This window comes from Pistacia vera, unplaced genomic scaffold, assembly GCF_008641045.1.
Source record: "Pistacia vera cultivar Batoury unplaced genomic scaffold, PisVer_v2 Contig30, whole genome shotgun sequence".
In the NCBI taxonomy this organism is placed as follows: domain Eukaryota; kingdom Viridiplantae; phylum Streptophyta; class Magnoliopsida; order Sapindales; family Anacardiaceae; genus Pistacia; species Pistacia vera.
Genome location: NW_022196113.1, coordinates 857,347 through 871,478, shown reverse-complemented (window position 1 = coordinate 871,478; position 14,132 = coordinate 857,347). Strand labels below are relative to the sequence as shown.

Genomic DNA, 14,132 nt, shown 5'->3' with positions numbered 1-14,132 from the left:
AAGATTATGACAATGATTTCAAAAAGTTGGGTTGATGTCTAGAAAGTTGAGAGATTTGTTACAGCGGTTGTATGATTCTATTGGGGGTTGTATCAGGTTTCCAGAAAGCCAAACTCTTGTTCTTCCCCAATTACCGGAATTGGCCAGCGCCTTCGTTACTGGTGTGAGTTGTGATGAGATTGCGTACGACCGCTCTTAGATGAGTATGAGAGGAGAATGGAGGTCAGGAGTTCATGATAGTGACCAAAATCAGAGTTGACATTTACCTCCAGGAGACATGTCTACCCGTGAAGTCCAACTTGACATACTAGATTGGTGGAAAGCCAATGCTGCAAATATAAGGTTCTCTCGTATTTGCAAGAGATGTGTTTGCTATTCCGGTATTACAGTGTGCTTTTGAGTCAGCTTTCATACATGGGTCGTGTACTTGATCACTTCGGAGTTCTTTAAGTACACCCCATTGTGGAAGCATTAGTTTGTGCACACAGATTGGTTGAGATAGCTATACCCCAACATACTTTTGAGGATTACTTGATGGATGCAGAAAGTTATAAACTCAGGTAACAAAATAATATCACTCTTTTATATTCAGATGTAGTTATATTATTCCCAAATTATTTTATCAATATTTTGAACTTAACTAATTAATTTTTTATGTACCTTGTTTGGTAGAATAATGACATGAGAGCGGCAATTCAAGAGCATGGAGCATGAGATATTTTTAGTTTTTTTCATATTTTGGGATTTGTTAATTGTTATGTTACTAATTTTATATGTTATGTAATTTCATCGTTTTAGTTTTGGAGTTTATAATTTTGAATTTGTGATTTTCAATGGATTATTGTAATATTTTAATTTTGAATTTGTGATTTTCAATAGATTATTTTAATTTTGGAGTTTGAAATATGAAGTTTACAATTTTAATTTTGTTAATAAGTGCCAAGTGGGGGGGTATTTGTAAGTTTTTAAGAGTTTTTTTGTCATTTAAAAAACTTTGGGGGGGGATACTTAATTTTACAGGGTACCCAGAACCGGAACCGGAACCATCGATTCCGGTTCCGGTTCCAAAATTCAAAGAACCGGAACCGTCGGTTCCGGTTCCGGTTCCAAAAGTCAAGGAACCGTCGGTTTCGGTTCCGGTTCCGGTTCCTTCCAAAAGTGTAGGGTACCCGGAACCGAACACCCCTAGTCAATATTATAACATTATAGCAAACATGGATTTGGACTTTGAATTGTTGTTAAATACTTAAATTATGTTATGATTGTTGTTGAATTTGAACGTTGAATCATGTTGGATAGTAATTAAGTTGTTATTGTCTTATTGAAAAATAGAAATCTAAAAAAAAAAAAAAAATTTGTTTTTTTAAAAATGTGCTGACGTCATCATGATGTGTGATGATATCACCGGTCCAATCAGCGGTCCAACCGGTTGGACTGGTTGAACCGTGACCCGACCATCAAAGCGGTTTGCTCTCCGGTCCGGTTTTTAAAACAATGGTTTTCTACAGTTTCCAGGAGTCTTGGGCAGTATGTGCAGGGTGGTGTGTGCTGGAATTGAAATAGTGATATGCATGGTGGTGTGTATGGAGCTGCAGCGTGATTGCTGCATTTTCTAGGTGAAGTCTTTAGTTTGGTTGTCTTTTGTTTGTGTTACTTTTCTATTGCTCTTGTTTCTTTTTGTGTAGTTCGGTCCCTTGGGCATGTCCAAGGTTCTCGATTTTAAAATGGAGTTCTCATTTTAGCTTGTAATTCGTTTATTTTTTTAATAAAAATGATCAGATTTACCAAAAAAAAAAAAAAAAACTACATCTTTAATATTTGTAATTAACTAAAAGCAGATTACACATGATTTCCACGATCACAGTTTTAAGAGGAAAGGCTGCCTTCTCTCTGGCACCACCAATTAACGATTCTAGTGTCGTTTTCGGTGTCGAAAATCATCCCTGCCACCACCAATCAACTCCTTGAATCTTCCTTTCCAAAAGTCCCAACATTCCCAATCCCGTTTGCTCATCAATCACCGGTGTTTGAAGCTTCCCCACCTTAGGGTTTTTTGAGTTTTAATTGGATTAATTGGGTTTGATTCGTACCAATTTTATGTTTGTTGGGTTGAAACACAATTAAAGAATGTTTGTTTGTTGATTTTTTGGTCAACGACACTCCCCCAACACCAGCGGCAGTTGTCGACAATGGAAAAGGTTGAGAAGAGAAGAAAGAAGAGAGGTTTTTTTTTAGTAAATCACTTTGTTTCCCACTCAAATAAGAGGATAACCTAATATTTGGATAGTAAAATGGTGTTTTAAAAGTTTGAAGGTGGAAAAATGTCAATGGGCCATTTTTTGGATGGTAACATGTCGTTAACCCTGATATGATAATTCTGATAAGATGATACATCCCTTAAAATATTAATTTTGGGTATTTTAAAATAACGTTAATATTATTCAAAATTAAACATGCGAATATACATTTTGGGATATATTTTGAGACATATGACATTACTCTAAATCTAAGCATCAGGAACCATTGAGTTTGGGAATAATGCTACTCTCTCTCGTTTATGGAAGATTTAGGATGCATTTAACCTAAGGGGTTGGTGTTTTAATTTGATAATCGTTTTCTTGCGATATGAAAATGAAAAAGCACCATGAATGGCAGTTATGTAAATCCAGTTCTACCAAATGGTCCTCTTTTAAGCAAGTACCAGAATTTTAAAAATTTTGGAGGGAAAAACCCAAGAAATGTACCTGCGAATGCTGCGATTTCAACCCATTCTCAAACCCAAACCCACGCCCATTTTCTTCTCCTCTCCAAGAACTTCGAACCACAATCCCTTTCCTCATCTTTTCTCTCTTCAAAAACACCATCTTTCATCTTCCTCCTCTTCCTCTCAATGGTTCTCTCTTCTCCGCCAAGCAATCTCCACCGCCGACTTGGCTCTTGGCAAGTCTATTCACGCGCGCATATTGAATTCTTTCCAGGACCCAGATCGTTTTTTAACCAACAATCTCATTACAATGTACGCCAAATGCGGTTCACTTTTATATGCGCGCCGCATGTTTGATATTATGCCCGCCCGAGACCTCGTCAGCTGGAATTCACTTCTGGCTGCATATGCTCAGTCCGGAGACCATGACATTGAGAACTTGAAAGAGGGTTTTCGTCTTTTTCGTGCTTTACGTGAGTCTATTGTGCTGACTAGTCGGTTGACTCTGGCTCCTGTGTTGAAATTAAGTTTGATTTCCGGTTATGTTTGGGCTTCTGAGGCGGTTCATGGGTATGCAGTGAAGATTGGCTTGGAATGGGATGTGTTTATTTCGGGGGCTCTTGTGAATATTTACTCGAAGTTTGGTAGAATTAGGGAGGCCAGGCTTTTGTTTGAGGGCATGCCAGAAAGAGATGTTGTTTTATGGAATGTAATGTTGAAAGCCTATGTAGAAATGGGTTTTGAAGAAGAAGTTTTTTGTCTCTTCTCAGATTTTCTTAAGAGTGGGCTGCGTCCCGATGATGTGAGTGTTAAGTCTGTGCTGAGTGGGATTTCTGATATTAGTTCTGATACAGGCAGGAGATACAAGGAGCAGGTTCAAGCTTATGCAGTAAAGTTGTTTCTGTATGATGATGATTCAAATGTGGTTTTGTGGAATAAGACATTGTCCGAACATCTTCAAGTTGGTAATAATTGTGGTGCTGTTGAGTGCTTTGTGAATATGATTAGATCAAATGTAGAGTATGATAGTGTTACATTTGTAGTTGCTTTAGCAGCAGTTACAGGCAGTAATAATTTTGATTTGGCGCAACAAATCCATAGTATGGTTTTGAAATCAGGTTTTAGTTCATCAGTTTCAGTTGGAAATAGTCTTGTCAACATGTATTCAAAAATGGGCTACCTCTGGTTTTCTCAAAAAGTGTTCTCTGATATGAATGAATTGGATTTAATTTCGTGGAACTCAATGATATCAAGCTATGCTCAGAGAGGCTTGGAAAAGGAATCAATTAATCTCTTTAAAGATCTATTGCATAATGGCTTGATACCAGATCATTTCACTTTGGCAAGTGTTCTGAGGGCATGTTCCTCACTGACAGAAGGCTTTTATCTCAGTGAACAAATTCATGTCCATGTGATAAAAACTGGTAATGTCACTGACACTTTTGTGTCAACTGCTCTTATTGACGTTTATTCAAGGAGTGGAAAAATGATGGAGGCAGAAGAAGTATTTGAAAGAAAAGATGAATTTGATTTGGCAACTTGGAATGCAATGATGTTTGGGTATATATTGAGTAATGATAGTCACAAAGCACTGAAACTCTTTTCTCTGATGCATGGAAGTGGGGAGAGATCAGATCAGATAACATTAGCAACTGCAGTGAAAGCTTGTGGCTGCTTGTTGGGGTTAAGACAAGGGAAGCAAATTCATGCTTATGTGACAAAGTCTGGGTTTGACTCAGATTTATGTGTTAGCAGTGGTATTCTAGATATGTCTGTCAAATGTGGAGACATGGTTGATGCCCACTTAGTGTTCAATGATATCCCTGCACCCGATGATGTCGCCTGGACAACTATGATATTTGGTTGTGTTGAAAATGGAGACGAAGAGCGTGCTCTTTCTATATACCATCAGATGAGGCTGTCTGGGGTCCTACCCGATGAATATACATTTGCTACCCTTGTCAAAGCCAGCTCTTGTCTGACAGCAATAGAACAAGGGAGACAAATTCATGCAAATGTGATCAAGTTGGATTGTGCTTTCGATATTTTTGTTGGGACTTCTCTTGTTGACATGTATGCCAAGTGTGGGAACATAGAAGACGCATATCAATCGTTTAAACAAATGAATGTGAGGAACATTGTCTTGTGGAATGCCATGTTGGTGGGTTTAGCTCAACACGGAAATGGTGAAGAAGCCCTTAAACTTTTTGAAGTCATGAAAGCTAATGTTGTTGAGCCTGATGGAGTTACCTTTATTGGTGTACTTTCTGCTTGTAGTCATTCTGGTTTAGTTTCTGAGGCTTATGAATATTTCCATTCAATGCATGACAAATATGGTATTGAGCCTGAGATTGAGCATTACTCTTGTCTGGTTGATGCCCTGGGGCGTGCAGGACGCACTCAAGAGGCAGAGGAGCTTATTGTGTCAATGCCATTTGAAGCTTCTGCATCTATGTACAGAGCCTTGCTCGGTGCTTGCAGGGTTAAGGGAGACACAGGAACTGGGAAACGGGTGGCAGAGCAGCTATTGGCCTTGGAACCAACTGATTCAGCAGCTTATGTTCTGCTGTCCAATATCTATGCTGCTGCCAACCAATGGAATGATGTTACTGCTGCTCGAAAAACTATGAAGAGGAAGAATGTTAAAAAGGATCCAGGTTTTAGTTGGATAGATGTCAAGAATAAGATTCATTTGTTTGTAGTGGATGATAGGTCCCATCCACAAGGTGATTTGATATATGATAAGGTGGAGGTTCTGATGAAAAGGATTAAAGAAGAAGGATATATCCCTGATACGGACTTTGTGCTTCTTGACGTGGAAGAAGAAGAAAAAGAGCGTGCTCTCTATTACCACAGCGAGAAATTAGCAATAGCTTTTGGACTCATAGGCACTCCTCCATCAACCACCATTCGAGTAATAAAGAATCTTCGTGTTTGTGGAGATTGCCATAACGCAATAAAATACATATCTAAAGTGTCAGAACGAGAAATTGTATTGAGAGATGCAAATCGCTTCCACCATTTCAGGGAAGGAATCTGCTCTTGTGGTGATTACTGGTAATGTCAGAATTGAATTTCTTAAAAAGTAAATAAAAGTTTTCTCAGTATATTACGGTTAAGAAACAGTGAAAGATGAAGAAAGAAAGTGATATACCCAGAATAAAGAGGCACGAAAGAAGGTAAAAGGGCAAGAGCCTCGCAAGCCTTAGTCCTTAAAGGATGCTTAAAGTGAACATCCCTGCAAAGAGGAACCTCTACTTCTCTTTCCTCTTTAACATTTACATTAACATAACTACCACCTCCTCCACTGCAACAGCAACCCATCCATTCAATGAACCTACAAAATTACCATTTCATTAATTAAAAGAGTTTGAAACCAGTCTAATCGTAAGTACCACACAAATCAAATACCTTGAAGGATCATCACCCAACTTCCATACAACACAGTAGTCCCAAGCCTTTGAAACAACAAAAGGCCTGAGCCACTCCTCTGCTGTCTCCAAATGTCGCATGTTTTAGAATAAATTTGAAATTGTTTAGGAAGAATGTGTTCCTCTGTTTCCATTAAAAAGAAAAGTAGATGAGCATTATGGTAGCAGACAAGTGTAACAAACTTAGGCAGAGTGAGGTAGAGTATCATCTTAGCAGTAACAAATCTTCGACAGCTGATATCTGCAACGCTCTGAGCTTGCAGTTTTTTGACTGATTACTTTTTGCCAGAGTCGGTTAAAAAATTGCTCCATTGATAGCTATCCGTAACTGAAGGAATATGAAGCTTGTCACACTCTCTATTGTTGTGGGTTCGATGCACGCTCCAGGATTCGTCTCTTGAATTTGCTGGTAATTAAAGGTGGATGTGTTGTGGAGTGGTTGGAAATGTTGTGTTAACAAATACGGTAAAATCTGGTATGTGCAATGATACAGAATTACTATGTGAAATGGTCTTGCACTTGGTATCTGTGTCTTTCCCAACCACTGTAATTGGTTTATTATTTAATATTTTGTTTTGTTGTTCATATCGGCTAACTTCATAGTTTATACTTTACAGAGTGGAAGGGGGCCGGCTTTTAAGAATCATCACTTCATTTACATAAAATAATTTGAACAAATCACATCCATCTTAAGTTGACGGGCTGGGTGTAACATTTGGGCTACACAAATTTGGCACATGAAAAAACGATTTGGTTCATTAAATGTTTGTATTAGTTTTATATTAATAGGAAAGTAAATTATTTTGAAGATTACTTGAAATATTTAAGGAAATTTGTTTGATTAGATTAGAATAAATTGGTAAGTATGTAATATAGATTACTGAGTTATCTTTCTATTTTAATAATATATATATATTTTTTTTAAACCCTGCATTTGTTAATTTAGCTAAACACTCTCACAATAAAAAGTTTAAAAATTAACTAAAACACTCCAATCACCTAAGAGGATAGTCGATTGTCGGCCACCACCGTCGAACGTCAGTCAGTAGTCATCGGAACAGTGCACGACCGGCTAGATTTAGCTAATCATGAGCTGATATGGCCGTTTCTCACCAGATCTACAACCATAATCTAGCCATTGACAGTCGAATTCTGATCATTATTAATGGCCAAATCAGTGCACGACTGGTCAGATCCGACTGGTCATGCGACGTTTCGGCCACGGTGGCTAGTGGCCAACGGTGGTTGCTGGCGGGTGGTGGTGGTCTTGGGTGGCCTGTAATTTATTTTAAATACAAGGACATTACTGTCAAAAAACTTAATTAATTAGGGGTAAAATTTTAATGACAGGTTCATGTAAATTAATTTCAAAATAAAGGCTTTTTTGTCAAAAAAATTTATTAATAAGGGGGCGTTTGGATCATATAATGTTTTATTATAGGGGGATGTTATATTAACGAAAAGATAGATCACCTTGAGGATTACTGAGAATATTTAGGAAATATATTTGGTTGGTTTAAATAAAATGGTAAATAATATGTTTGGTTGGGAGGATAAATGGGTAGGTATATTATATAGATTACTAAATTGTCGTCTTTTTTAAATATTAATATAATATTTTTTTAACCCCCTACATTTGAAATTTTACTAAAACACCCCAGTCATATAAGACTTTAATTTGTAGCAAAATCACCCCCACCCACCCCAAGCCATTGCCCACAACCAGCCGCCACCATTAGCAATCGACGAGATGGCGCACGAGTGGCTGTATATGGCCAATTGTGCGCTAGCAAAGTCATTTCCAGCCATGGATCACAAATCCATGGCTGTTTCACGGCCAGATCTATGGCCATTTCACAGCCAAAGATGTGGCCATTTCATGGCCACAGATCTGATCGTGAAAAGGCCAGATATTTGGCTGTGAAACAGCCAAATTTGGCCGTTTCTGGCCATGGATCATAGATCCATGGCTGGAAAAGGCCTTGCCGGTACACGACCGCCCAGATCCCATTGCTCATGCGCCATTACGTTGATTGACGTCGACGGTCGGCTATGGTGAATAACGGTCGACGATGGTTTGATTGGCTAGGGATATTTTATTAACTTTTAAATTTTTTTGTGGCTAAAGTGTTTTAGCTAATTTCTCAAATATAGGGGGGTTGGGTTAATTTTTATTTGGTAGATATTTGAGGGCAATTGTATCCAAAATAGTATTTAATTAAGGGCAAAATAGGTATAAAAATCAGATTATCCGGTAATCTTTTAATAACACCCCTTGGGGAGATTATTGGATTACCCCCTACATTACCAACAATAAACACTATTTGCAATAAAAGATACCTATAATATTTTATTGCTTACAAACTAAATACCGAAATCTTACTAAATAAACGAAGATTATCCCTGTTATCTTATATGCTTCCGATCCAAACGTACACCCTAAGGGGTAAAATTATAACAAAATTAACATTACTAAGTAATCTTACCATACCTAAGAAAATAGAAGTAATTAGATTACTACCTATATAACTAACAGTAATTATTATTGGTTTTGAAAGATTATCGAAATTTTATATTGCTTGATATCCAAATGTGATAAACTTGATATTACCTCAGTAATAAGGGATAACCCACAACCAAATAAGAACAACAGGATCTTCATAGGTATCATTGAATGACAATATTCTTATTGCCTGGTTAAGGAATTGCATGTTATGCAAGAGGATTAGAAACGAGCAGTAAGTAATTGACTAATACTTTTAAGCAATAACATTCTCTGCATCTCAACCTTACAATATATCATAAGATATAATGAATACGATGTCAGAGTATCATAATCAATAAATAATTACATAATACAAACATAAATAACAGCTTAAAAATGAGTTATACAATAACTACTTCTGATCTGAGGAGGTCAAATCTCGTACTAAAGCTAGCTCCTCATTTGGTTCCATTTATTGTTTATACACCGCCAACTTTGGGTTCAAACTTGATGTCTCCATTTCCAAACTGTTTGAAGCCTCTGGTTTGTCCATTCCCAGCAGGTTTCGAAGCTGCAATATTCTTATCGAACCCAAACTCTATGTCTCTTTCCCTTTCTCTGGGACGAAAGCCGTGGCTTTGCTGCTTCGAGATCGAGTGCTGGAAATCCATGTTCCCCGCTTGGCCTTGTCGGGGCTGAGAGTTGTGGCTTTGTTTGTGGGGTTTGTGTTTCTGATTGCGTCGGTTGCAGAGACGTCCGAGACAGCAAGCTATAGCTGATATAACAACAATAACAGCCAGGACGATGAACACCGTCCCAAACGATCCATCTGACGAGTGGGATGACGGGGAATTGGGCGGTGGTCTTGTGACAGTGTTTGGGTAAACGACGCCGCCGGCGGGCTGTTGTGGCTGAGATGACATGGACATGTTTTAGATTGGTTGATAGAGTGGAAATGGTGGAGGCGGGTTTTAGTAAGAATAGTCTGCAGCTCTTGTTCTTTGAGTGCAGAGAAAGAGAGGGTTTGGGAAAAACTCATGAAACAAGTAAGAGTTGCCTCCAAGGAGAAGTTATGTATAATGGGGTTTAAGTTTCGAGTGTGAGCAATAGGGTTATTTTTCAATTCAAAAAAGGAAGGAAGGTTCTTTAATAAAGAGATAACTAAAGATTATTCCTTGTCTTGTTTTCTGAGGAAGAAGCGGCACTTGCATTTGCTTTGTATGGAGAGAAAGTAAGATTTTGGGGCCTTTGGACACGCATTATTTCATGGCCCTCAATAAAAAGCAAAGTTTTAGTTTTAGGTACAACTACAAATTACGAGGCACTCTCATCCAATCATTTGAATGGAGGAATGGTCTGTGCAAAGAGAAATCATGCACACAATCATATAAATCTGTCGCCAGTTCAAAACATCTTGTGGATTCAAAACTAATCTATGGCTAATAATGTTCACAGGAGTTGGCAGAATATGGTTGATTAAACAATAGAAACCCTTTTCTTTCCCAGAAAATGAGAGATTTCTGTGATTCTGTGTTGGATCAGTTACATGTAATGAAGAAAAATCTTAATGGGAGGTCAGGTACTTTAGGATTATTAATTGGTCAAAGTTATATGGCTGGCAGCAATTTCAAGAAGACAAGATATGGTAATTCAACTTAGGGATCTGTGTAACGCTGCATTTTCCTATATGGACTGAAGCTTATCTGTTTAATGGGGTCATTCTCTGCTTAATTGTCGTCTTTATTCCTTTCTTTTACAAAGAAGATTCTCCTATAATGGACCGAGCTAGTTTGATGATATATCTTTTGGTGATTAGAGAAATCATATAAGAAAATTTTAAGTATGAAAATATCTTTAACAGGATGTGACATGTGTGAAACAATAATCTGAAAGTCATTAGTTTAAAACTAAAAGTTTTCATACCTAAACAGGGTTAGATTACTATGCCATTACGAGGCACCCATTAGATGCAGTATGTAACATTTTTGGTTTTTCTTTTATTCCATTCAGTAAAGATTTGGAATCAAGATTTGCCATAATCCTATCTGTATTCACTGTATTACTTGCTAGATTAATGGTTGAGAGAAATTAGAAGTTTAAGGACGTAAGTCGCGTTAGAATATTATCAGTATTGGTCCATCTAAGATCACATTATCGGTCTCTTCAAAGATATCGTCTAAAATTGGAACTACCATCGTGGAATTTATAATTAAATGCTATGGCTAAGATCTTCAAAGCTTTCAAAGTTTGGGAAGTGACCTGAAAGAAAAGAGTTGTTTACTCTCTTAAACAGAAGTTAGTATGTTCTACTTCCCAATGCATGCCATGCCATGCCAGAGCCATAGTGAAACTATTTAATTTTTATAACAGGCTACACCAAAACGAAAACCCCACCCGAATATAATTATATTAGAAAGCAAAACACAGAATGAGCTTTGGACCTAAATTAAACCAACATCAAAACACAACTTTGAACCCCTTTATACCTGATAAATACCATCCTTTCGACACAATAACCATATATATGAGTTCTATATTCACTCATCAACCCATAAAAGGCTAGCTCAATTTGAGTCCATACTCTAAAGTGTGGGGTTCACTAGTTCAATTTTCAATGCTATCTCAGCTATTACTCCTCTTTATTCTTCTTCCATTTTCTCCAACAGCTGCTGCACCGATTGGAATATGTTATGGGCGGGTGGCGAACAACCTTCCACCGCCACCTACTGCCATCAACCTTCTCCAATCCAATGGCATATCAAACATACGCATCTTCAACCCCGATTTCTCCACGTTAAAATCATTTTCAGGCACTGGAATCAGCCTCATTATCGGTGTTCCTAACGAAATCCTCCCTGAACTTGCCTCAGGGGGACCCGTCTTCTCCCTCCAGTGGCTTCAAAACAACATCTTCTCTCACATACCTTCGAACCAAATCCGTTACATCGCTGTTGGTAATGAAGTCTTTCTCAAAGATCCATATTACACTCCCTATGTAGTACCCGCAATGAATAATCTTTACCAAGCTCTGCAAACCGCAAACCTTGCAAACTCAATCAAGTTATCTTCACCACAGGCAGCTTCAGTTCTCTCAATCTCATATCCTCCATCTTCAGGAACCTTCGATCCTGATATAAAATCTTCTATTGTGCCCCTCCTTCAGTTCTTATCCGATACTAAATCACCTTTCATGGTTAATATCTACCCGTACTTCAGCTACACCAGCAGTTTACAGTACATATCGTTAGACTATGCATTGTTCAGAAGCGACGAAGCGTTTCGAGACGGCGGCTTAACGTATCGCAATCTTTTTGACGCAAGCGTCGATGCGTTTGTGTATGCAATGGAGAGAGAAGGGTTCGGGGGAGTTCCGATAGTGGTGACGGAGACGGGGTGGCCGACGAGCGGTGGTGTGGCGGCGAGTAAGGAAAATGCATTGGCGTATAATGAGAATGTGGTGAGAAGCGCTGTGGGTGGTGTTGGGACACCGAAGAGGCCTGGCGAGGGAGTTGAAGTTTACTTGTTTGATCTGTTTGATGAGAATGGAAAGAGCGGGGATGAACATGAAAAGCACTTCGGGATTTTCGGACTCGATGGATCCAAAGTTTATGATATCAAATTTAATTAATAAATCTTATTTTCCTGAAATAATAAGGATTTCCAATTATAGGGGTCTGCATGTAAAATGTGGTATAGAATATTGGAATGCATTGATTTATATGAAGAAATTAGAAAATTGACGTCATAAATTGAACATCACTCGTGTTTCAGATTATGACAATATTTGAAATTTTTTTTTTTTTTTTTTTTGTGTAACCAGAGTGTCCGGCGAGCAAACCTCTTTGCTCGCCAACGGGTTACCATTTGAAACTTTCTTAAAGAAAGAAGATATAATCTCAATCTGCCTATTAAATTGTATCTTCTGAATCTTACAGGCTTGTCTTAAGTTTTTGTCCAGTTATAATTTCGTCAAAACTTAAGATCTTTTTTTCTTCGTAATGCTTTTAAATTCAAGGGCAACTAAACTTTTCATCAACAAAAAGATTTATAGTCACAATCTTCTTCATTAATTAATAGGTTTAACTACAGTTTTGAAATATCACATGATGTTATGGTATTAGGAGTAAAATTGATATTTTAACAATTAAATTGGTTAACTGTTGATGATTCATAAAAACAAAAACAAAGACCAATTGTTAGGGGTTGTGTTGCTATATCTCGAAACCAATACGGGGTGACATGTCTTAACCCATAGATAGGGGGTGTCAAGTGAAAAATGAAAATGTGTAAGATAGGTTTGATTAAAGAAAACAACAATGCTACGGACACCGGAATTGTACACTGAATTACGTGTCACTTGACTTAGACTAGTCACGTATTCCGTTAACAAATATTTTATGAGTGAATGGCCGTTCATCAACTATGGACGGTCGTTCACTATATTTGGACGGGTGTCCATGGACGCCCGTCCAAAGCAAAATGAATGATGGACTCCCGTCCATATTATATGGACGGAGGTCCACATTTAATGGATGCTCATTCAAACTTTAAATTAAAAAAGTTTATGAACAAAAATAATGGATGGGCGTTTATAGTTTATGGACGACCGTCCCTGAAAATTGGACAGGCGTCCGCATATAATGGATGCCCGTCCATACTTTAAATAAAATACAATTGTATACAAAATATTGGGATGCCCGTTCATTAGTTATGGATGCGTAATGGACGCCCGTCCATACTGTAAATTAAAAAAAATTAAAAAAATAGTATACAAAATGCAGGGATGACCGTCCCTGCATTTGGACGGGCGTCCACAATCCATACTGTAAAAAAAAAAAAAAAAAAAAACATTATGGACGCTCGTCTATTATTCAGTGGACGGGCGTCCTTAACTTATGGACGCCCGTCCATTGTTTAATGAGTACTTTAAACAAGATTTAGGTCAAATCAATTTGGGGCAATTTTAAAATCACTTTGGGCCGCTCTTCTTCTTCCTCTTCATTCCCCATCTCCGCTCTTCTTCTTCATCTTCATTCCTCATCTGTGCTCTTCTTCTTCTTCGAAGTTCGCATCTGCCGCTCTTCTTCTTTGTCCAAGTTCCTCATCTGCCGCCATTCTTCTTCAAGTTCCTCATCTGCCATTATTATTGTAAGTGTTTTAGTCTATTTGGTTTCTATTAATCACGTCTTTTTTTATTGGTTTTGATTGATGATTGAGCTTGTTTTACAGCGTTCACTTCTTTGTCTTGGTTTCTCATCTGCCACTCCAAGTCGTCGAAGCCATCTACCATTTTTCGAGTAAGTGTTTTAGTTAATTTGGTTTGTTTCATCATCTTTTATTGGGTTTGATTGATGATTGAGGTTGAGTGGCTAAGGTATGAAGTATTGGTTGATGAATGTGATTATAGTGAAGTGTTTCTTATTTGAATCAAATTAACTGTTAATAGGTCACTCTCCTCCAAGTGATTTTGGGAGGAGGAAGGAAGATATTGGTGTCATTGTATTCATAAAAA

The 14,132-nt window shown here is 37.8% G+C and overlaps 4 protein-coding genes across 4 annotated transcripts; 2 read left to right on the top strand and 2 right to left on the bottom strand.

Annotated features, from left to right (window-relative positions):
• The first annotated feature begins 2,565 nt into the window (after positions 1 to 2,565).
• Positions 2,566 to 5,778, top strand: LOC116135463 (pentatricopeptide repeat-containing protein At4g33170-like). The gene has a single exon (XM_031421179.1). The coding sequence runs from the start codon at positions 2,739 to 2,741 to the stop codon at positions 5,763 to 5,765; it is 3,027 nt and encodes a 1,008-aa protein (XP_031277039.1). The 5' UTR covers positions 2,566 to 2,738; the 3' UTR covers positions 5,766 to 5,778.
• Positions 5,779 to 5,782: 4 nt separating this feature from the next.
• LOC116135503 (transcription factor bHLH90-like) lies at positions 5,783 to 6,398 on the bottom strand. Its single transcript, XM_031421218.1, has 2 exons — positions 6,116 to 6,398; positions 5,783 to 6,041 (listed from the first exon to the last, which is right to left on the bottom strand). The coding sequence occupies exons 1-2, from the start codon at positions 6,214 to 6,216 to the stop codon at positions 5,783 to 5,785; spliced, it is 360 nt and encodes a 119-aa protein (XP_031277078.1). The 5' UTR covers positions 6,217 to 6,398.
• A 2,434-nt stretch (positions 6,399 to 8,832) lies between these two features.
• LOC116135476 lies at positions 8,833 to 9,728 on the bottom strand. Its single transcript, XM_031421193.1, has one exon. It carries the CDS (start codon positions 9,547 to 9,549, stop codon positions 9,100 to 9,102), a length of 450 nt encoding a protein of 149 aa, XP_031277053.1. The 5' UTR covers positions 9,550 to 9,728; the 3' UTR covers positions 8,833 to 9,099.
• Positions 9,729 to 11,234: 1,506 nt separating this feature from the next.
• On the top strand, positions 11,235 to 12,248 carry LOC116135502 (glucan endo-1,3-beta-glucosidase-like). The gene has a single exon (XM_031421217.1). The coding sequence runs from the start codon at positions 11,235 to 11,237 to the stop codon at positions 12,246 to 12,248; it is 1,014 nt and encodes a 337-aa protein (XP_031277077.1).
• The last annotated feature ends 1,884 nt before the right edge of the window (positions 12,249 to 14,132 follow it).

Coding starts and splice junctions, on each gene's coding strand:
- LOC116135503 (XM_031421218.1), bottom strand. CDS start 6,216: ATGCGACATTTGGAGACAGCAGAGGAGTGGCTCAGGCCTTTTGTTGTT. Junction 6,042..6,115: donor TTGGGTGATGATCCTTCAAG/GTATTTGATTTG, acceptor GTAATTTTGTAG/GTTCATTGAATGGATGGGTT.
- LOC116135476 (XM_031421193.1), bottom strand. CDS start 9,549: ATGTCCATGTCATCTCAGCCACAACAGCCCGCCGGCGGCGTCGTTTAC.
- LOC116135502 (XM_031421217.1), top strand. CDS start 11,235: ATGCTATCTCAGCTATTACTCCTCTTTATTCTTCTTCCATTTTCTCCA.
- LOC116135463 (XM_031421179.1), top strand. CDS start 2,739: ATGTACCTGCGAATGCTGCGATTTCAACCCATTCTCAAACCCAAACCC.